This window comes from Triplophysa dalaica, chromosome 7 (assembly GCF_015846415.1).
Source record: "Triplophysa dalaica isolate WHDGS20190420 chromosome 7, ASM1584641v1, whole genome shotgun sequence".
In the NCBI taxonomy this organism is placed as follows: domain Eukaryota; kingdom Metazoa; phylum Chordata; class Actinopteri; order Cypriniformes; family Nemacheilidae; genus Triplophysa; species Triplophysa dalaica.
In genome coordinates, this window is record NC_079548.1 from 11,661,998 (window position 1) to 11,682,528 (window position 20,531).

Consider the following 20,531-nt stretch of genomic DNA (forward strand, 5'->3'; position numbering starts at 1 on the left):
TAAGGACAACAAAAGCATAAGTGCAATCAAAAAAGAAGACTGGTCTCATATAACCTAACACAGTATACAGAGCCAAGTTAGAATTTATTTTTTATAAAGAGTAGAGAAGAAATAGAAGTCAGTAGTAACCATGGCTTTCACAGAAGCCTACATCTTTCTGATGATTACTTTCATAGGGATAAAACTTAATAAACAACAATAAACACAGACAAGCCACTGTCCTTTATTTGTCTTCACATGTTTATTGTGGAATTATTTTCTTAGTTATCTGTTAGCTCAAACATTGTAATGGATTAAAGCTCTAGATCAATAAGGCAGAATTTACAGAAATCAGTTGTTAAACGTTAGTTGATTTCCAGGTTGAAGTGTGAATTATCCACTTTCCGAGAGCATGTTTAAGCAACATATTTCCAAAGGTAATCTGCAGTTCGTAACATTTGTGCACTTTTACTGACGTGACAGTCAATGCAGCCACTAGAGGGCGTACGTTGCTTATCTAAACGTCTTTACACCAAATTCCTTATTTCACATTTATTCAGCCTAAGTAGGCTACTGGAAAATGTGTAGAATTCTGATCACAATGTTCACACTTCACAATAATGACACGTTCGATAACAAAATAATCTGTTAATTAATAAATTCAATTTCTAGTGCAAATAAACTAAATTGCTTCACCCTCATCTTTTGATTAGCTCTGATTAGCACTTCCATCATTTTAAAATTGAAAACAATCCCACACAATAAGGACAACGAGACAAGAGCATGCGTTTTCATACAGACATTTCAAATTTCTTTTTCTGGAAAAACACACTCCAGCTGCTCCATTTGGGGCCTGAAGCTTTAATACAAGTACTATCATCGCCACATTTGTATCCAGCAGGACAGCAGTGTTTCATGTCATCACAGCACACCGCCTAGTGAGAGAGATAAAGGAAAGAATAAAGAAAGGAAACAAGGAGAATGTTGATGGTGATGTTTTAGAATTACTTTCACCTATCACTTTCTAATAAAATCTAATTGGTTCACACTCATGTGTAGTGACAGACAGTCTTTTTTGTCACAATAAGGTTAAATAAAAGGTTGAAATTGTAGACTTTACCTTTGCATATGGACAACATGCCCAGCTGGTCTCAGAGTTCGGACAACAGGTCTCACCACCGGGGCAACTATATTCATCCCCACACTGAATGTCCTCTGCCGAGTTAATTTTTTGTGTCTTTTTGTCTCCAATCTGGGTTAGTGGGACTCTGTCCACTTGCACCCAAAGGTTCTTTACGCAGGAGCTCCCACCCAAATCACATGTGTAACCTTTAGGACAGCAATGCTCATGATCTGGGCAGCAAACAGCCTATGTCGTGCAATAGAAATATAAAATATTTGGATTATTTGTATCTTCATATTTCATACTTCACATTCATATTTTCTCTACCTCAGTAATAGGGCAGCAGCCCCATTCTCCTGTGAACATGCGGCAACAGGTAGATCCTGTTGAGCAACTAAACTTTTCATCGCATGACACAGAGCCTGCACTTGGAGCTGGTGTGCTTTGGGCCGTGATTTTATTGTACCATGGAATCACCACGTCGTCCTGGATGCAGGACACTTTGCTCACATCACACTTATAGCCAGTCGGACAACAGTGTTCTCCATCACTGCAGCATACAGCCTGAAAAGCATTGAGCGAGAATATTAAGTAACTAGACAGCTGAAAATATGACATAAGCAAGACTTTGACGCTTATGTAACACACTGCATTGATTTTAAATGTGTATATTAAGTGTATGTTTACTATTTTAAAATGTGTATATTTAGTGCATCGGATCTAGTAAGCAAGATCTGTGCTATTATACACACAAGGGAGTATCTAATCTGAAAATGGGCATGAGTGTACCAGCGAAACAGGTTTGATTGTATAACTAGTAAAGCAACCACCAAAATAGCAGATTTCTGTTTGCTGTGGTGGTTGGCAAATTTTGAAAGATGTTTATCTCTATTTTAACGGTCTCTAACTCACATTAGGAAGTGGGCAGCAGCCCCATTTTTTTGTTTTTGTAATTAAACAGCAAGTTGTATGATCTGGGCAGGAGGTATGTTCATCACACGGAATCCTGCTATTGTATATTTTCCTTTCTCCCATATCCTCCTTTACTTCCTCTTGCTGTGTCTGTCTGTGATCCTTTTGAACTGAGGCGGGAATAATGAGGGTCATTGGCACTGAAGTGCTGCCACTATTGCAGCTGAGTGTTATGAGATTGCAAGTGGTGCCTTTTGGGCAGCAATGGAAATGATCCACACAACATACAGCCTGCAGACAGAACAACCTTTCAGTTGTTTTTCAGGATATCATCAATTATTTGTTTTGTTTTTCTTTAACAATGTTCTTTAAAACTTTTCCAGTAACTCAACTGGTGCTGGAAAGATGGAAAAAACCTAAATACTTGTGGTTTTGAATTCTAATGAGAATTAAGCAAATGGGCATCAAACAAAAATGGAAATGCTAGGACAAAAAAATGCTACCTGTACAATGCAAAGGTGAGTAAAACAGAGATATCATTGTAAGTCGCAATAAAATTCAAAACTGCCCAGTGTGTACTTATAAAGGATAAGATAACACTCGTTTCACCTCTGAGACATAAATTTACGCATTCAGCTAACAATTTTATCCAGAGGAACTGGATGTGCATGTTTTTCACTTATGTTTGTAACATTTCGGGAATCGAACACATTATATCTGTGTCCCTAGCTCTACTGGGCTAAACTGTACCTCAGGCATAGGACAGCAGTTCCAATCTCCATCAATGTTCTTACAGCAAGTGTTGGATTCAGGACAGATGTGACTTGAGTCACAGCTCACATCTTGTGTTAAAGCCAAATTTTGAGTGCTGATTGGCTGCACTGGGAACTTCTCAAACCAAGACATAGAACCTGATGGGCCACTACATGTCGCAGCAGCCACATCACACGTCTGACCGTGAGGACAGCAGTGGACGAAATCATCACAACACACAGCCTGCAGAGAAAATAAATACACCTACAACTTAAGACCCAACTGGTTAAACCCAAACTTGACAATAGGTTCAGTCGACTGATTTTTTTACAGAGTACAGTAATAGATCCAGGTGTGGTGATTTACCTCTGGTAGCGGACAGCAGGCCCATCCTCCATCTTTAGTCTTACAGCATGTGGAATTATCAGGACAGGCCGCAGTGTCATTACAGGGGACGTTAAACTCTGAATAAACACAAGTCAGTGGAAATTATACAAACAGTTAAAGGGAAAGTGTCAATAAAAGTGTACACACACAAATATATGTATATATATATTTGTGTCTGTTGACCTACTTTTCGTGTCATCCATATTCTTAGTACTGATTGGTTGCACAGGAAACTTCTCATACCAAGGGACAGAACCTAACAGGCCATTACACGAACCAGCAGCCACATCACACGTCTGACCATGAGGACAGCAGTGGATGAAATCATCACAACAAACAGCCTACAGAGGAAATGAATATACATCTCTTATTTAAAACCTAAAACACTTGTGTGGAAAGACCGGTTAAAGGTTCACCGATCCTGTTTCAGTTCATTAATAGATCCAGGTGTGGTGATTTACCTCTGGTAGTGGACAGCAGGCCCATCCTCCATCTTTAGTCTTACAGCATGTGGTATTATCAGCACAGGCCGCAGTGTCATTACAGGGAACGTTAGAGTCTGAAGATACACAAGTCGGTGGAAATGACACAACCAGTTAAATGGAAAAGTGTCAATAAAAGTGTATATATATATATATATATATATATATATATATATATATAAATATTTGTCTCTATTGACCTACTTTTCGTTTTAGCCATATTCTGAGTACTGATTGGTTGCACAGGAAACTTCTCATACCAAGGCACAGAACCTGACAGGCCATCACACGAACCGGCAGCCACATCACACGTCTGACCATGAGGACAGCAGTGGATGAAATCATCACAACAAACAGCCTACAGAGGAAATTAATATACATCTCTTATTTAAAACCTAAAACACTTGTTTGGAAAGACCGGATATAGGTTCACCAATCCTGCTTCAGTTCATTAATAGATCCAGGTGTGGTGATTACCTCTGGTAGTGGACAGCAGGCCCATCCTCCATCTTTAGTCTTACAGCATGTGGTATTATCAGCACAGGCCGCAGTGTCATTACAGGGAACGTTAGAGTCTGAAGATACACAAGTCCGTGGAAATGACACAACCAGTTAAATGGAAAAGTTTCAATAAAAGTGCACACACAGACACTTATATATATATATATAAATATTTGTCTCTATTTGACCTACTTTTCGTTTTAGCCATATTCTGAGTACTGATTGGTTGCACAGGAAACTTCTCATACCAAGGCACAGAACCTGACAGGCCATCACACGAACCAGCAGCCACATCACACGTCTGACCATGAGGACAGCAGTGGATGAAATCATCACAACAAACAGCCTACAGAGGAAATGAATATACATCTCTTATTTAAAACCTAAAACACTTTTGTGGAAAGACCGGATATAGGTTCACCGATCCTGCTTCAGTTCATTAATAGATCCAGGTGTGGTGATTACCTCTGGTAGCGGACAGCAGGCCCATCCTCCATCTTTAGTCTTACAGCATGTGGTATTATCAGCACAGGCCGCAGTGTCATTACAGGGAACGTTAGAGTCTGAAGATACACAAGTTGATGGAAATGACACAACCAGTTAAATGGAAAAGTGTCAATAAAAGTGTACACACACACTTATATATGTATAAATATTTGTCTCTATTGACCTACTTTTCGTTTTAGCCATATTCTGAGTACTGATTGGTTGCACAGGAAACTTCTCATACCAAGGGACAGAACCTAACAGGCCATCACACGAACCAGCAGCCACATCACACGTCTGACCATGAGGACAGCAGTGGATGAAATCATCACAACAAACAGCCTACAGAGGAAATACATCTCTTATTTAAAACCTAAAACACTTGTGTGGAAAGACCGGTTAAAGGTTCACCGATCCTGCTTCAGTTCATTAATAGATCCAGGTGTGGTGATTTACCTCTGGTAGTGGACAGCAGGCCCATCCTCCATCTTTAGTCTTACAGCATGTGGAATTATCAGGACAGGCCGCAGTGTCATTACAGGGAACGTTAGAGTCTGAAGATACACAAGTCGGTGGAAATGACACAACCAGTTAAATGGAAAAGTGTCAATAAAAGTGTATATATATATATATATATATATATATATATATATATATATATATAAATATAAATATTTGTCTCTATTGACCTACTTTTCGATTTAGCCATATTCTTAGTACTGATTGGTTGCACAGGAAACTTCTCATACCAAGGCACAGAACCTAACAGGCCATCACACGAACCGGCAGCCACATCACACGTCTGACCATGAGGACAGCAGTGGATGAAATCATCACAACAAACAGCCTACAGAGGAAATTAATATACATCTCTTATTTAAAACCTAAAACACTTGTTTGGAAAGACCGGATATAGGTTCACCAATCCTGCTTCAGTTCATTAATAGATCCAGGTGTGGTGATTACCTCTGGTAGCGGACAGCAGGCCCATCCTCCATCTTTAGTCTTACAGCATGTGGTATTATCAGCACAGGCCGCAGTGTCATTACAGGGAACGTTAAAGCCAGAATACATAGTCACTGGAAATGATACACACCATTTAAACATGATTTACGTAAGTTTTATACATTTTATTGAATTTATGTAATAAAATAATACCAGTGACATGCAATGGTACTAAACCTAAAGGTTAAGTCAATGGCTGGTAATGTTCTCAAATGTTTTGCCATCTAAGAAAATCTACATACTCTCTAAGAATTCTTCTTGGCTGAGAGCAGTAGTGATTTGATTTGTAGTGGGTTCAGCTTCAGTGCTCATTTCTGGAGTAACAACTGCTGCTGCTGAGAGGTGACAAAGGGAAAACAAGTAAAAAAACATTTCATAGGAAAGTCATAATAAAACAGATTTGTGGGAAAGCAGCATACGCCTGTGGTCTTCCCATTCAGCCCTAAGGCGAGCAGGGAACTTGGCCCACATTGGCAGGTCCTGATTGGTAGAGGACAAGCATTTGGAGCTTTGGACATCACAGATACTGTCCTCTGGACAACAGTGAACTTTATCGTCACAGCATACAGCCTGCAGAGAAAAGAACATATAAGAATGGGTGTCAAAAAAATAGTATTTTGACATTATTTTTATAAATTTTATTGTGCATTCTCATTAATATCAATCAAACTGCAGTTTGGTTGTTTTGATTAAATAATATTTACAAAAAACAGCTAACTTACACAATAAAACAATCAAAGCATGATAACACAATATATTGTTTATAAATATTGTATAACACAATCGTTTTTTGCAAATAAACTTTACATTTCATACATATTAAAATATTTGATGAATTTAGAATTTTTTATCATTCAAAATGTAAACAGTATATGATATTGTTGTATAATAATATGATCCATGTAAATGCAATATAACAATATATAAAAGGTGTAAATAGTGATAGAAAAAGTGAACGTTTTTCTTCTTTTTAAATTTTTTCACATTCCTTTGCATTAATACCTTTGGCATAGGGCAGCATGCCCATTGTCCATCCACTTCTGTCTCACAACAGGTGGTGTCCACTGGACATTCCGAATTCCCATCTCCACAAAGAACAGTCTCATCTGCTTTTAAACATAAACAATGTTTAAAAAAGTTGCATTTGTTTGTATAATCTTTTTAGTATAATAAAGTAAAAAAGTATTTGTTTGCCCAAGACAGCTCCCCATACATGCAATTTATAGATGCTTAGTCAATCGTCATTCCAATATTCTCCATACCTTTGTGTTTGACACAGGAACTGCTGTCTGCACTGCATTCATGGCCTTTTGGACAGCAGTGTTTTCCATCCCAACAAACGATTCCCTGCACCAATGAGAACAACCTCTAAGTGTCACATTCAACATACTGTATATTCAAACCATTCACTCTTGTTAAACATTTAGCAAGTATTTCAAGTGTCAGATATTTTAACCCACCATCTTCTCAGTGACAGAGTGTTTTGATATTATTTTGTATCAAATATGGAGCAGTTTTTTGTCCATTTAATATTTCTTAATGCCTACCTGCGCGACTGGACAGCAGCCGTATGATGTGGACATGAGCAGACAAGAGAACTCGGCGGGGCAGTAGGAACCGTCCAGACAGGTGATTTCACTTTCACTTGCAGGTAATGAGGGAATCATTCTAAAAGACTGATGGATAAGGATTGTCAACAAATGAATTCATCCAACAAAACATGTGATCATGCAACACAGTTATTTTGCTGTCAACCGTAAGAAAATATGTCAAAAGCTAGCATCTGTGCATTGAAAATGTGAATTACGGGCTTCTCAAATGTAATATCTCACTTTGGGAAGGCTTGTCTGTTCAACTTCCATCCTCTCCACCCATGGAAGTGAATGTGTTGCATTCTGGCACACAGACTCCATAACTTGGCACATCATACCCTCAGGACAACAATGGAGGTGGTCTTCACAACACTCTCCCTACACACACACAAGATTTAAAACAGCCTGCAGATGATGATGGTACATACTGAAAATCCTTCATTGACCATTACAAAACTGAAGGTGCAATTCAACACCCCCTTAATGATTTGCATATTTTCACTATAGGTGTCTTATCATAGTTTATATAAACGAGCAGACAAGGTGGATGATGTCGTGGAGGGTTTGATAAAAGGATATCTGACTGAATGTAAAAATGGGTGACCGCAGAACACTTTATCTCGTATGTTGCCACTATATCTATATTGTTTCAACAAAATTAGTTTGTTCTGTCTCTCACATGATGATAGGGGCAGCAGCTGACATCTCCATTGGGAGCCTGGCAGCATGTCTGGCCTGCCTCACAACCATCATCGCTGGGGCACTGCAAGCAAGCAACCAGAGTCACCAATGCGAAGCCTACCGAAAGTTTGAACATCTGGAGGAAAGTAAAAAAAGAAATAAAGGGATCAAAAAATCTATTAACATTCCAAACATATTACCTTTATAAAAATATAATCCCTCATTCTAACCCTCAATCTTAGTTTGTGTAATTTCTGTTCCCATTTTTTGAGATTTTTTTTCCACCACTGTTCATCACTTCCTATTTCACATGAAAAAAAGGAACAAGATGAACACAAGAAACTTAAAAGTTTACCTATAAGAGCCAATAAGAGCCAGCTAAAGAAATGTTCTTTATGAAATGAATGAAAAGACCAACACAACAGATTTGTGTATCATGGTGACGCTAACTGCCAAATAAAATAAATTTCCTCATGATTCCTTTTTGATAACTGGAAATTCCCCTTCAGGTCTGCCAACCCCCATGGTGGCTAATGCCTTTTGATAAGAGGAAAATGAGGAACTAACATATTTAGTTTTGTATTAACTGTCTTATTTGGTTAATTATCGTACTACTTCCTGCTCAAAATACTGCAGAAAAATTAATTATTCTATGCTTTAATATTAAAGATTAATTTAATATGCTCAGTAAAGCTGTTCAGAACTCATCTTACGTTAAAGTGTGATCAACAGGGACCTGGAACAGCTGAAGGTGAATGGTCGTTCCGTTTAAAAACGGATTCCAGGTTATCTATAAGCAGAAATAAATATTTTGGAAAATATAAAAAAATGCATAGCCTATTTCAACAAAAATGTTGTTGATCTTAGTTCTCAATACTATTATCAATATCAAACCCTTAAAAAAACTTGTCATTAAAACTGATTATTTCACAAGTTACCTATTGACAAGAAAATAATTTCCTATAGCAACGAGTGACGCGCTATGCAGCAGCTCCGTTTAATGGGATACAATACGAAAAACACAATATTTCAACTCCTGCAAAGAAATGTAAGAAAAACGATCTAACAGTTACTGGACCTACCGTTCTCTCCTCTCAGGGTCCAAAAGGGTGTAAGTTCATAAAATGAATTTCAAAGCTCCTTAAACTCCACCTATTACACAATGTATCCGTCAAATGATGATTGGCGTCAAGTATCATGGAAAAGAGGCGTGTCCTCTGGTGCAGGCTTTGGATGCGTGACGCCTAAAAATACTGTGACCAAGTACACATTTACATATAGAGATCGATGCAAGAAAATACAACATGGTGTAACAAATACAGCCTAGATGACAACTTTTGTGGTCTCCTTTATACATCATTTTTCCCTACCAGCTGCTGCTGACCCCAGTTTGGAGTTACAGTGTTACCAGATGGACTTGTTGCAGAAAGTCTGTGCAGTCTGCAGATGTGATCAGCTAACGTTAGTGTGTTTCTAAACTTACAAAAAGCCTGCAAGTGTATGATGTCTGTTTTTTTTTAAATCTGTTCATCAAAAATGAATATTCCCGGTGTCGTATCAAAATCTGACTCCCCTTGATATTATTGCTGTGTCTGAAACCACTCCCTCGCTCACTCATTTTATTTCCTTTACAGCGAATGACATTTGAGTCCACTATATGGGGAAGAAGTGAATGAAAACAATTCACTGACGTAATAATCCGCATCTGACACTAGGCTACTGTCGCGGACATTCGACACAATGGTTATCACACCTGTGTGGCTTCATGGATTGGTTAATAAAATGGTAAAGTTTATTTTCATCTTATTTGTCACGTTTTTGTCATAGTTTAAAATAAAGACAACAAAATGATTTCTTTACGTTAACGTTTAAAAATATTATTTAATAAAGGCCTATTTTAAATAAAGCATCACTGTCTATTACATTCATTTTAAAAACACGAACTGTCAACAAGAACAAACACAATAAACGTGCATTCGTGGTATTAACGGTCACTCTCATCCACCTGATTATAATCAAGCGGTCGTCGCGTATAATGCGAAGTAGTGAGTGAGCAAGTGTACATCGAATATACACTGAAAATCAAAGTGCATTGTGGGTTAAAAAAAGAATGAACAAGTGAAGGGAATGAAGTGGTTCACTCAGGTTTCGGACACGACTACAAAATGGCGGACGCGCAATATAGTGCACTATATAGGAGATAGGGAGCGGTTTCAGACACAGGCTCCCCTGTTTTCCCTCACGTAGGCTAAGATTAGGTGCGTGGGCGGGTTTTAGAGATAGGGACCAACCACAAAGCAGCATCCTAAGTGAATGAACCAATCAGAAGTAGGAGAGTCAAAATCGCATGGTGAGTCGAAATTCGGTACCACGGTTGTCAAATATTGTTTGTCTAAAAAAAAATCTGTATTCAATACGTTTGACTCGTCTACGATAATTTGGTTAACATGAACTGGTAACATTAAATATATTCAATATTTTTAACAAGTAGCCCACACATTTTATGAATATGACAAAAAACGTAAAGCATGGAAAATATCGCTTCATATTTAGCGTTGCGATTTAGTTTAAATGAAACCTTAAGTAATATAAACTGTAACGCCCCTCACTTCGGCAAAAGCGAAAGCGAAACTTTTAACTAAACATTCGAGGTTGCCATATCACGGTACGTCTTTGTTTTTCTATGTATTTATAAACAACTTAACACTTATAAATTATTATGCACAACGGTGTTAGACAATTGATTATAGGTTAAGAAAGTAAATAGTCTTATTCGTAAACGATATTGAAAGACGCTGTAGGCTACTGAAGGCTAGTGAAAATGTTTATCACGGTTTTTCTTTAAACTGAAAATGTAAATTACTGTAAATGATCTAAACGAAAGATTTAATGTTTAATAGAGTTATGATAAAAATAAAGTTTTGTATTGCAGTTTGGAACTGTTTTGAAGGCTATCGTTTCCTGTTTCCTTACTTTCTCATCAGCTCAAATGGAGCACAATACAAAATGTTAAAGAGGACTAGCGTTAAATAATTTACCAAAAAAAGCGATTTCCAAATTTTAACTTGGCCTATCATAGATATTAAAGAACGCCTGGTATATTGTCTCAAGTAACCTATTGATGTCTATTTACAGTGAAGCTATTGGAGGCTGAAGATGACTACCGAGGTAAAGAAAATAATGTCCTTACTTACAAAACTTATTGTGTATTTACTTCAATAATAGATGTCAAACAATGACCCTGTGGTCATTTTGTCTGTTCTGTCAGGAGTTCTCCCTCATTAATGGCGAGTCGTTGGGAACCTTGGAGAACATACAGAAGGAGATCAACAAATACAAGGTGTGTGAGGTGTTGCGAGATGGTCATCTGTCAACCTGAAAACAAGCCATTATTTACTATGTCCTCTGTCCACAGAATCAATATGACGCTTTAGTCAAAGATCAAAACATTTTCAAGGATGCAATAGACAGCAACAAAAACTATGCTAAACTATTTCAAGAACGCAGAGAAGAAAAGAAAATGTCCCTTGACACAGATAAGAAAAAGCATAAGGAGAAGATTCAGAAAGAAGTGGTAAATGCACACAGATATAAACATCTGCTTCTTTTTATCAAGACAAATAGAAGGGTATTGCTTTTATTTGATGGGCTCGACTCTCTACAGGAGCAGCAGAGGTCTGTACAAAAGGAGCATGAAAGACTCAGAGCGGAGATCATAAGAATAAAGGAGGAGTTGGATTGTCTGGAAAAGAAGAATGACCATCTAAAACAGCAAACTGAGGTTTCCAGAGCCTTTTAACTAAACCTAGTCACATTTATCTTCTTTTTAGTCATTGAGCATTCTATTAATTCTTAATCTGTATGTATTCACAAGATACCTGCATTGTGCACAGTTACCTTACACTGGGTTTGGGGTTTGAGGTTGAGTTTTGGGTTATAGGTCTCCACAGCAGTGCCTGAGAAGAAGGTTGTATTTAAAGGAAAGACAGAAGAAGGTGCACATGCTCTGAGTTTTGACGTGAGTCCCCGCATAGTGTATCCAATGGAGGGTGGAACAGCGCTTATCACCTTTGAGGATGTGGGAGGTATGTAACGATCAGAAAATAAATTTATCACAGCATGTGAAATCTCTGAAATCTGATTCTGATTGACTGATTGACGTTTTTAAATGATTTTTAGTGGCTATGAAGATTTTAAGCATGAAGGAGCATTCTGTGCAGCTTGGGGAATGTGTCATTAATGTGCAGGTTAAACCAGTTCAGTTTTTGGTTCCCGGTTATATTGAGGTAAATGGATTAAACCTTTGAGATTAGATTTTGTTGCACGGCTCTTAAGTGATATAAAATCAGCAAATTTCTCTTTCTCACATGCCTGTTAGATGGACACACAGGTTTGCCCACGAAGAATCTTAGTCTCTAACCTGCCAAGTAAATTATCAGAGGACAAACTACTCGACAAACTGGAGATTCATTTCTCTAAGACTAGGAATGGAGGCGGCGAGGTGGAGGAAATAGACATGTTGCATGATTCTGGCACGGTGGTTGTTACCTTTGTAGATGATAGTGGTATGTTAGTTCCCAATGTCTTCCATAAAACAATATTTGATTTGACAACTCTGCTCGAGTTTTAAACTTTTTTGCTCATCATTTGCCTTCAGTTGCCAAAGGTCTGACAGACCAACAGGATCACAAGGTTGACATTGCGAAAAACCAGAAGCACAAGGTGAAAGTCACTCCATTCCTCAATGGAGAGATTTCACAGCTTCACGTAAGTGGAATGGATTATCCCAATACTGAAGTTAATAATTTATAAGGAAAAGCATATCCAACTTAAAGCCGTACTATTGCTCAATTTCAGACCAGAGACTCGGTGTGCCTGCGCACAGTTCAGCTTACCGCCATCCCTGCCATTATGGAGCAAGACAATCTGCAGGACCACCTGGAGATCCACTTCCAGAAGGCAGCCAATGGTGGCGGTGAGGTGGAGAGCATCATTTACAACCCTATGGGCCACACCACCCTTGCCGTATTTGTGGAGGACTCCGTTGAAGTTTCTTATTAATTCATATGCTATTAAAAAAATATGCATTTGCTCATGAAAAATGTATAGTTTCAATGCAAGGATTTTTCAACCCTGCATGAATTTAAATCTACCAAAACATTTACCATGTTCACTGACAAAAAAAATCTCAAATAAACTTAAATGTGCCAAAACTGATTTTGTGATATGAGGCAAATCTGATTTGGGGATGTATTCATTCTTATTTCTATGTAAAATGAAATCTACTAAAGTGCATGTTTGAATTTATACTTCTACTCCAGCAATTGTGCTTGTTTCAATACAGCAGATGCACAACGTAAATCTAAAAATATACATAAAAACTAAACCATGACTGTGAATTAGCCACTCTATGTCCAAAACAAAAATCATGTTACACAAATGTGGACGCAAGTTGAATTTATTTGTAAAAATACAGTAACAGAAAAATCTACTCACACATCCCTTAGACAAAAAACGAATAAATTGTGAACACAGCAGCAGCCCCCAGTAAAATAACGACAAACACAAAAGATACAGAACTCAAAAAAAAAGGTAACCGCCATCTCCATCAGGCACTTACAGAAAAGAGATAGGGAGTGTGTGCAATAAAATACAGGTTTAAAATAAGGACAAAAAGAAATCAGGGGTTTACAGACTTAAAAACAGGACATTAGGACTATTAACCCTACACCGCTAAAACAACCGCAAAAATAAGTTAAATCTGATACAATCTTCAGATATTTCATATCACACACATGTACAAACAGTTCACACATTTGTTCCAAATATCATACAGGACATCAGCCTAGTGCACCCGTAATTCTCCCATCAGGACTCTTCTAATGGTCTGTAGAGCTGCTATCAGGACCTTTGTGCATTGCTTGCCATTAAATGTATTGCATCAACTCAAGCTTTACGGTTTTAATCTGAACCTAGTCAAAAATATCGACTTTGAAGTACCATCTAAATCCAAAGACATATACAACACTTTACTATCCTTAGTTCATTCAATTTCATTGCATGCGTTTCTTTCTTTAAAAGAGAACAATAATTCTATAAATTCATTGTAATGTGTGATAATCTCTTCTTGCGCTCTCTTTAGTTACACAAATAAACAAGTTCACTTGAATTATCTTTAAAATGATGGTGTCACGAATTATGCTTCATTCAAATTGCCTGATTTCACACCATACCCTCCATATTTAAGGAACAGTTCACCCAAAAATAAAACTTCTCTCATCATTTACGTCTCATTTAATTCTGTCATAAATTACTTTCAATTTGTTCTAAATCTGTATACATTTCTTTGTTGAAAACAAAAGATATTTGGAAGAACGTAGGAGAGCAAACAGTACTGGGGCACGTTTGACTACCATTGTAATTTTTCTTAAAATGGTAGTCAATGGTGGCCAATAACTGTTCGGTTTAAAGCATTCTTCCAAATATCTTTCTTTGTGTTCATCAGAACAAAGAAATGTATACAGATTTGGAACAACTAGAGGGTGAGTAAATGATGACAGAATTAAAAAAAATTGGATCGGTGGTAGTAAAGTTAATAAAGTGAAACATCCATGGAAGAAAAAACACTAAATTATTTTCAGACATATGTGATTCAACAAGAAAACTATGAAAGCATGGTTGATTGTTAAAAAAACTGCCACCATAATAAAATTGTAAAACTGGATCGGTAAGTACTGCAAGGAAAATCTATAGACTTCTTGTGCCTTATAAACATCTTATATTGCTTGTGCTAAAACAAGACAATCACAGCTACAGATTGTGCCATTTGAATTTCTAAGCAAGTAGGACTTAAGGTTGTCATATTCTGCATATTTTTAATAGATTTCTCACTTAAAGTGGTTGCTACTCTAGAATATCTCAAAAGTTCACACGGTACCACTTGAGATGAGAGGTTATAGACATGAAACCTGACATGAGATCTCCGGGCGGACACATCAAGTTAGACAACCACTGGCGCCCAGTCCCTCTGCTTGCGTCCATACTGTGCATACACAGACAATAGAGAGGTTTATAAAAAGAGCAATTGGTAAGAAAAATTCCAGAAATAATTGGGTTAATTGAGAATTTCCATACCTGCAAATCAGTGAGTTCTTTATGGAACCTCTTAGCAAGATCTGGACCATTCTGCATTGTTGGAATCTGGTATATCTAAATGAGAAAAGAACAAGGTTTTAAAAAGATATAAATGTTCATCAGACACTGATAGCTCATAGAAAGCAGTAAATGGACATATGCATTCGAGACCTGCAGTGTGCATTACCTTTTCTCTGTAGAGCAGACTGCCAACTGGACACACCACACATGCAGTGCCAGAGCCGAATACCTCCAGAACCCGTCCGTCATTTAAAGCTCCAATAAGCTCCTTCATTAATACTTTTCGCTCTGTCACTTTGAAGTCTCCCTGAAAAGACCCACAACCCTTACGAATTAGGTACAGTTTGGAAACCAATTCTGTGGTACTTATGTTTAAAAAAAACTGAAACAAACAAACAAACAAACATGGAATTACAGTTTCTTTTAGTTTCTCTTACCCATTCTCTTGAGAGGTCCAGAAGAGATTGTCGAGTGACTCCTGGAAGAATGATGCCATCTAGTGGAGGGGTCACAAGCTCTCTCTCTACACAGACACCAAGTCACAAGCGTGTTTAAAGAGGCACATACATATTAAAACAGCATACGAGCCTAGAAGGAATGACATTTATTTTGGTCTGTGCATCTATAAATAGAGATTTTGTAAATGTTAATTTTAGTTTCTACAAACTACTTTTCAATTCACACCCTCTTCACCTCCGTTCTTTGTGGTCCAGTAGATGAAGAGATTCATTGTTCCGACCTCAGTGATCTCCTCCTCCTCTCCGTAAAGCCAGAGGACCTGCTGGCAGCCCTTCTTTGCTGCCTCGCTCTGAACGGCGATGGTCGGCCCATAGTTACTGATGAGAAAAGCAGAGGAAACTAAATAAAATTCTGTTTAAAAGACCTGAGAGTGAAAACACTAATAAATAATCAGGAATCAATAACAAACGAACCACCAGGGGGCAGCAGAACAAGCGTTGCTGATAAAATCGTGTCAGAGTATCACATAATGACCAGTGCCACATTAGTGTGACTGCTTAGGATTTACAACAAATTTCAGCAAATCCATTCATAAGACCATGCATGCACTCCCCTCTGTTGGAGCCAATTGAAATTCTTCTGTAATCTCTCCCTCTCGACAAACAACTCTTTGCAACTATCATGTTGGAAAAACAAACAAGGTGTTAATAAGGCTTCTATGACCTCTTACCCTCCCATCTTGTATTCTCCAACACCTCCTCTACAGGCACGAACATAGCGTGGATCTGCCAGCAGAGACACGGGACTGAAGCCTCCAGTGGCAAAATAAGGCCCAACAGGTCCGATAATGACAAAGAGCAAAGCATGACCTGCTCGAGCCACACCTAGGGAAGGCTGAAAAGACAGGACAAGGGTCAACAACACATACTCTATATATAACAAAAAATAATTTCAACAGATTTACTGGTCCTGCGGTTTTTACCTCTATGCCTATGAACGTCGGTCTGATGTACAGACTGGCTTCTGTAGAATACGGAACCCATTCTTGATCCACCTCAACCAGCTTTTTAATACACTCCTGTAGCTCAACCTTATCAAACACCTAAATTGTAGAATACAGAGAATACAGTACATAGATGAAGATGAGACAAAAAACGGCTTAGATGGATTAGATTGAATGACGATGATCTCTTAAAGGGACAGTTCACCCAAAAATAAAATCTGTCATCATTTACTCACCCTCTTGTCACTTCAAACCTGCATGACTTTCTTTCTTCTGCAGATCACGAAAGAAGATTTTTTTTCAAAAGCTTGTAACTGAACAATGGCGCTACCCATTTACTTCTTTTGTATGGACACCAAAGCAATGCAAGTCAATGGGTGCCATTTACCAACATTCTTCAAAATATCTTCTTTTGTGTTCTGTAGAAGAACGAAAGTCATCCAGGTTTGAAATGACAAGAGGGCGAGGAAATGATGACCGACTTTTCATTTTTGGGTGGACTGTCCCCTTTAAATCATCCGCCAATATGATTAAGAAGGTTTCAAAACAATGGTTGAGGTAAAACGAAAACTTACAGGTAGACAGCTTCTTACAGCACTGCGATACATGCGCTCCATATTTAAATTGGGCCTGAAGAGACGGATGTGGTTATCTTCTCCTCGAAATGCCTTCATCCCCTCAAAGAGCTAAGAGATGCACAGACAAGATCAAACCACAACACCAAACAAACAATAGACCATATAGGCCGTTTCATCGGAAGCGTGCGCCGGGACTGCAGCTAACTACCGGTCTGTGTTTGGCTAGTGACTAATTATATAACTAATTTTATTAAATAAACAATTTGTTGAATGCCTTGTGTATCTTTATCGTGTTTAGAGAAACCGTATGGTATATTTGACATTTATTGGCTGAGCTTGGTATCGCAGTCTAAATTAAAAATATTGGAGAGATAAGCTTCTTTTACCTGTTATAAGAAATAATCTACAGGCACTGTAGATTTGTGACTGTGTAAGGGCAGTCCACGAACGCACATATGAGCTGAAACGTTTGTTTATGTTGTCACTTTGAAATTATCTAAAAATAAACTGCAATAAAGCAAAAGTCTAACACAATAACTGCCGCTCTGTCTTGTGTTTCTATGAAGAAGAATGTCTTATATTAGTGTAAATGATAAATGGTCTGTAAATGGTGTAAATGATAAATAAAGTGAAAATGTTTAAACACCATGTGGATCACTCGCACCCTCACCTCTATAGAGTAATGCAGGGATGAAGCAGCAGGATGAAGGGACAGATTCTGGAAGGGCTTGATCTCAGGATTCTTCCATCCTCCCTCTGCAGACCAATAGATGGTCAGCATGTGGTCTGAAAACTGCTTGCCAAACACAAGGGTGGAGGGGTCTGGCTTTGGCTTCAGCACAGGATTCCTCTCGATGGTAAGATCTCCAGCCTGCCACAGATAAACGGGGAGGGAGAAAGAGAGAGAGAGAGAATGGAAAGAGAGGGGGCCAGGAAGTACAGCAGGTATGTGGAGAGGTTTATATTCATTATCGCTGATTGCACATGCAATTGATAAATGAATCTGGACCCACCATGCAAGTCAGGCTCTTGTAAAAAAATCGAATTGAACTAAATTAAATTGCAATGAGAAGAGAATAAGGGTTTTTTTTTAAAAAAAAGAAGACGAGTGAAAGAGTAGAGGCAAAAAAGGCAGACATCACAAGGTGAGACCATGGCCAGTTTAACACCCAGAGAATGAACCTCAGAAAGGAATCCTATTCAAGAAAAGCTGTAAAACTTCTGCGTAAAAACAACACTCCCATAAACACAAGACCTCACCAGGTGTTACAGAAGTGACAGAATTACACATGATAAGGGTCATACAGTGTCACAAGACCTTAATGGCCCAGTATAGGTTTGTGCGAAGCCATGAAACAGGAGGGGTGCATGAATCTGGCTCTACAGGTCGGTTAAATACCTTGAAGGAGGAACTGGCGAACCGAAGTGAACCAAATGAAACGGGGAGTGACTGAAGAAGCCGTCCATTGAGTGCCTGAACAAAAATAACAAACATTTTGGTTTAAAGGGGTGTGACTGTATTAACACATTAGAAATCCATGAAGTGTGACAACGGTTTCATTTTATAGCATGTAGGAGAGAATGAGTTGTTAACAGCTGTTGTTTAGCCATCATGTGAACAGCCATGGATGCATGTATCAGCTATACCTACACTTTGTTTGGCATGTGTTCAAGGAGACAGTTGGGTCATAAGACAACAGCGCTTTAAATAACTATAAATGCCAGCGATTCGGCAAAGCAACAAACTGTAGAAAAGGTTTGTCTTACCATGCTGAAAGAAATAAAAATCCTACTATGAACCATTGCCTGTTTACTATTAAAATCATTATAAAACGACTTCCTGTCCTGTGACTTGAGCATGATTCCAGTAGGATTTAATGGCGCTTAATGGTTCCAATCCACCAGATAACATCCCACAGAACCCATCACATTACAAGAGACTCATTTAATATCCATACATGAAACCCAATAAAGTTCCCATTACAGTACAATCATTCATCTATTAGAACTGAACGTAACGGGGTTTCTTTCCGCAAGCACCATAAGAGCAACTCGCAAGTTTATTTCCCTGTGGTGTATTTGTTTACATAATAAATACTTTGTGTCCCAGAAAGACAATAGGTCGCTGCAAGGTCTTGTGGGAAACCTCGATTTCCATGCATATTAAACAAAAAGGCGATTTTGTTAATTAAATAAATAAATACGTGGCAAGCGAAACCCCGTCCGTTCTTATTGTATACAGGCCGATTACGAGCAGGTATGTAAAGTGTGAATCAACAAATGACGTCATTACAAAAATCCCAAGCTTAAAAACCAAACACCTAAAACGTTCAGGAGGAAAGCAGGGCGATTCTCGGTCACTGTTGGATAAGTAACTTGCTTTTGCAGATATGCAACCGCGATAATCTGCTGTTTAAAAATAAGCTCCGCTAAATAAACTGTAGATAAGACGAGTCGATTAATTATTGACGGAAGGGTCTGGAGATGATAAATAAATGATAGATTAATGCTCTTTGAACTCACCTTACGAAGGGCTGCCATTGCTGCGAATGAATCGTAAACTAGTCCGTGCAGAAGCAACTGCTCGATCTCCGCGTTCCGGGATTGGACGCCTGGCGTAATGGCGGTAATATGTACAGTGTTTTAAATCGGTAAAGGTCCTGAGACGTTATTTATTGGTTTATTCGGTGTAGTTCAGATCAAATGCAACATTTTCCAGAGTTATATGTGCTTGGGAGACTTGTTTGAAATCCTAAATGTGATAATTTGTGATGATATTGGGGAATAACGTTCCGTGTAAACATCAAAGACTTTTAGGTTTTTACTTTAAATCAGGAATTGTTTGTTTGGGGCATTATGACTACCTAAGTTACATGTTAATACTGTATTTTTAAAACGTATGACGCGACTACAGACTTATTTTTTGAAAACATATGTCTCTTTAAGGGGTTAATATAAGGGGTAGGCGTGACAGAACGCTTGCATCTGATTGGATAAAGAGGCGCCGTTGAGTCAATGTAGTCAGACGGTGTTAAACAAGGTCATGTTGGAACCAGTATGTCAGTCATTGGTCGGTAAACGAGGCGTTGGTCTAAACCACTTAAATGATTGGCTTGTTGAAAATTACAGATTTGTGTTTTACATAAACGTCTGATGGAATAAAATAAACTACACCATGTGTTGGGCTGTGGTTCAATATTGTAAACACAGATACGTGCCATTTGATCAATAATTCTGACTTTCACATGATCACATATTTATAGATGGCGATCATGAGTCTCATCAGTAAATATTAATGATCTATCTAATATAATCTATCAAATGTACCCTATTACTCATTTATTGATTTAGTATTTGTCTAAAAAATATTGTTATCAGCATCCGTTTTAAAACTTCAAATATTTATGGATCATATCTTTGAATGTTCATAAATGC

At 38.1% G+C, this 20,531-nt stretch overlaps 3 protein-coding genes across 8 annotated transcripts; 1 reads left to right on the top strand and 2 right to left on the bottom strand.

Annotated features, from left to right (window-relative positions):
- Nucleotides 1-217: 217 nt before the first annotated feature.
- Nucleotides 218-9,135, bottom strand: grna (granulin a). 4 transcript variants are annotated; one of them, XM_056752978.1, is made up of 24 exons: nt 8,984-9,135; nt 8,615-8,691; nt 7,900-8,037; nt 7,461-7,598; nt 7,176-7,304; nt 6,891-6,975; nt 6,631-6,737; nt 6,048-6,198; nt 5,871-5,963; nt 5,590-5,702; nt 5,317-5,470; nt 5,080-5,177; nt 4,812-4,965; nt 4,603-4,700; nt 4,330-4,483; nt 4,114-4,211; nt 3,841-3,994; nt 3,616-3,713; nt 3,342-3,495; nt 3,134-3,231; nt 2,765-3,010; nt 1,430-1,666; nt 1,100-1,348; nt 218-914 (listed from the first exon to the last, which is right to left on the bottom strand). In XM_056752978.1, exons 3-24 carry the CDS (start codon nt 8,035-8,037, stop codon nt 771-773), a joined length of 3,090 nt encoding a protein of 1,029 aa, XP_056608956.1. In that variant the 5' UTR covers nt 8,615-8,691; nt 8,984-9,135; the 3' UTR covers nt 218-770. The 4 variants fall into 4 exon arrangements, with proteins under 4 accessions (XP_056608956.1, XP_056608958.1, XP_056608960.1 ...); XM_056752980.1 differs by having other exon boundaries at nt 6,631-6,734; nt 8,984-9,134; XM_056752982.1 differs by having other exon boundaries at nt 5,871-5,960; nt 8,984-9,134.
- A 422-nt stretch (nt 9,136-9,557) lies between these two features.
- Nucleotides 9,558-13,118, top strand: ifi35 (interferon-induced protein 35). Of its 3 annotated transcripts, none has more exons than XM_056752998.1 (10): nt 9,558-9,686; nt 11,037-11,069; nt 11,170-11,241; nt 11,317-11,475; nt 11,566-11,682; nt 11,842-11,986; nt 12,081-12,187; nt 12,280-12,466; nt 12,559-12,668; nt 12,759-13,118. In XM_056752998.1, the coding sequence occupies exons 2-10, from the start codon at nt 11,058-11,060 to the stop codon at nt 12,960-12,962; spliced, it is 1,113 nt and encodes a 370-aa protein (XP_056608976.1). In that variant the 5' UTR covers nt 9,558-9,686; nt 11,037-11,057; the 3' UTR covers nt 12,963-13,118. The 3 variants fall into 3 exon arrangements, with proteins under 3 accessions (XP_056608976.1, XP_056608977.1, XP_056608975.1); XM_056752999.1 differs by lacking the exon at nt 9,558-9,686 and adding an exon at nt 10,222-10,251; XM_056752997.1 differs by lacking the exon at nt 9,558-9,686 and adding an exon at nt 10,296-10,566.
- A 225-nt stretch (nt 13,119-13,343) lies between these two features.
- On the bottom strand, nt 13,344-20,297 carry bcat2 (branched chain amino-acid transaminase 2, mitochondrial). The gene is made up of 11 exons (XM_056752992.1): nt 19,620-20,297; nt 18,496-18,570; nt 17,767-17,967; nt 17,094-17,204; nt 16,498-16,617; nt 16,246-16,409; nt 15,750-15,892; nt 15,494-15,579; nt 15,223-15,363; nt 15,036-15,110; nt 13,344-14,943 (listed from the first exon to the last, which is right to left on the bottom strand). Exons 1-11 carry the CDS (start codon nt 19,635-19,637, stop codon nt 14,902-14,904), a joined length of 1,176 nt encoding a protein of 391 aa, XP_056608970.1. The 5' UTR covers nt 19,638-20,297; the 3' UTR covers nt 13,344-14,901.
- Nucleotides 20,298-20,531: the final 234 nt, after the last annotated feature.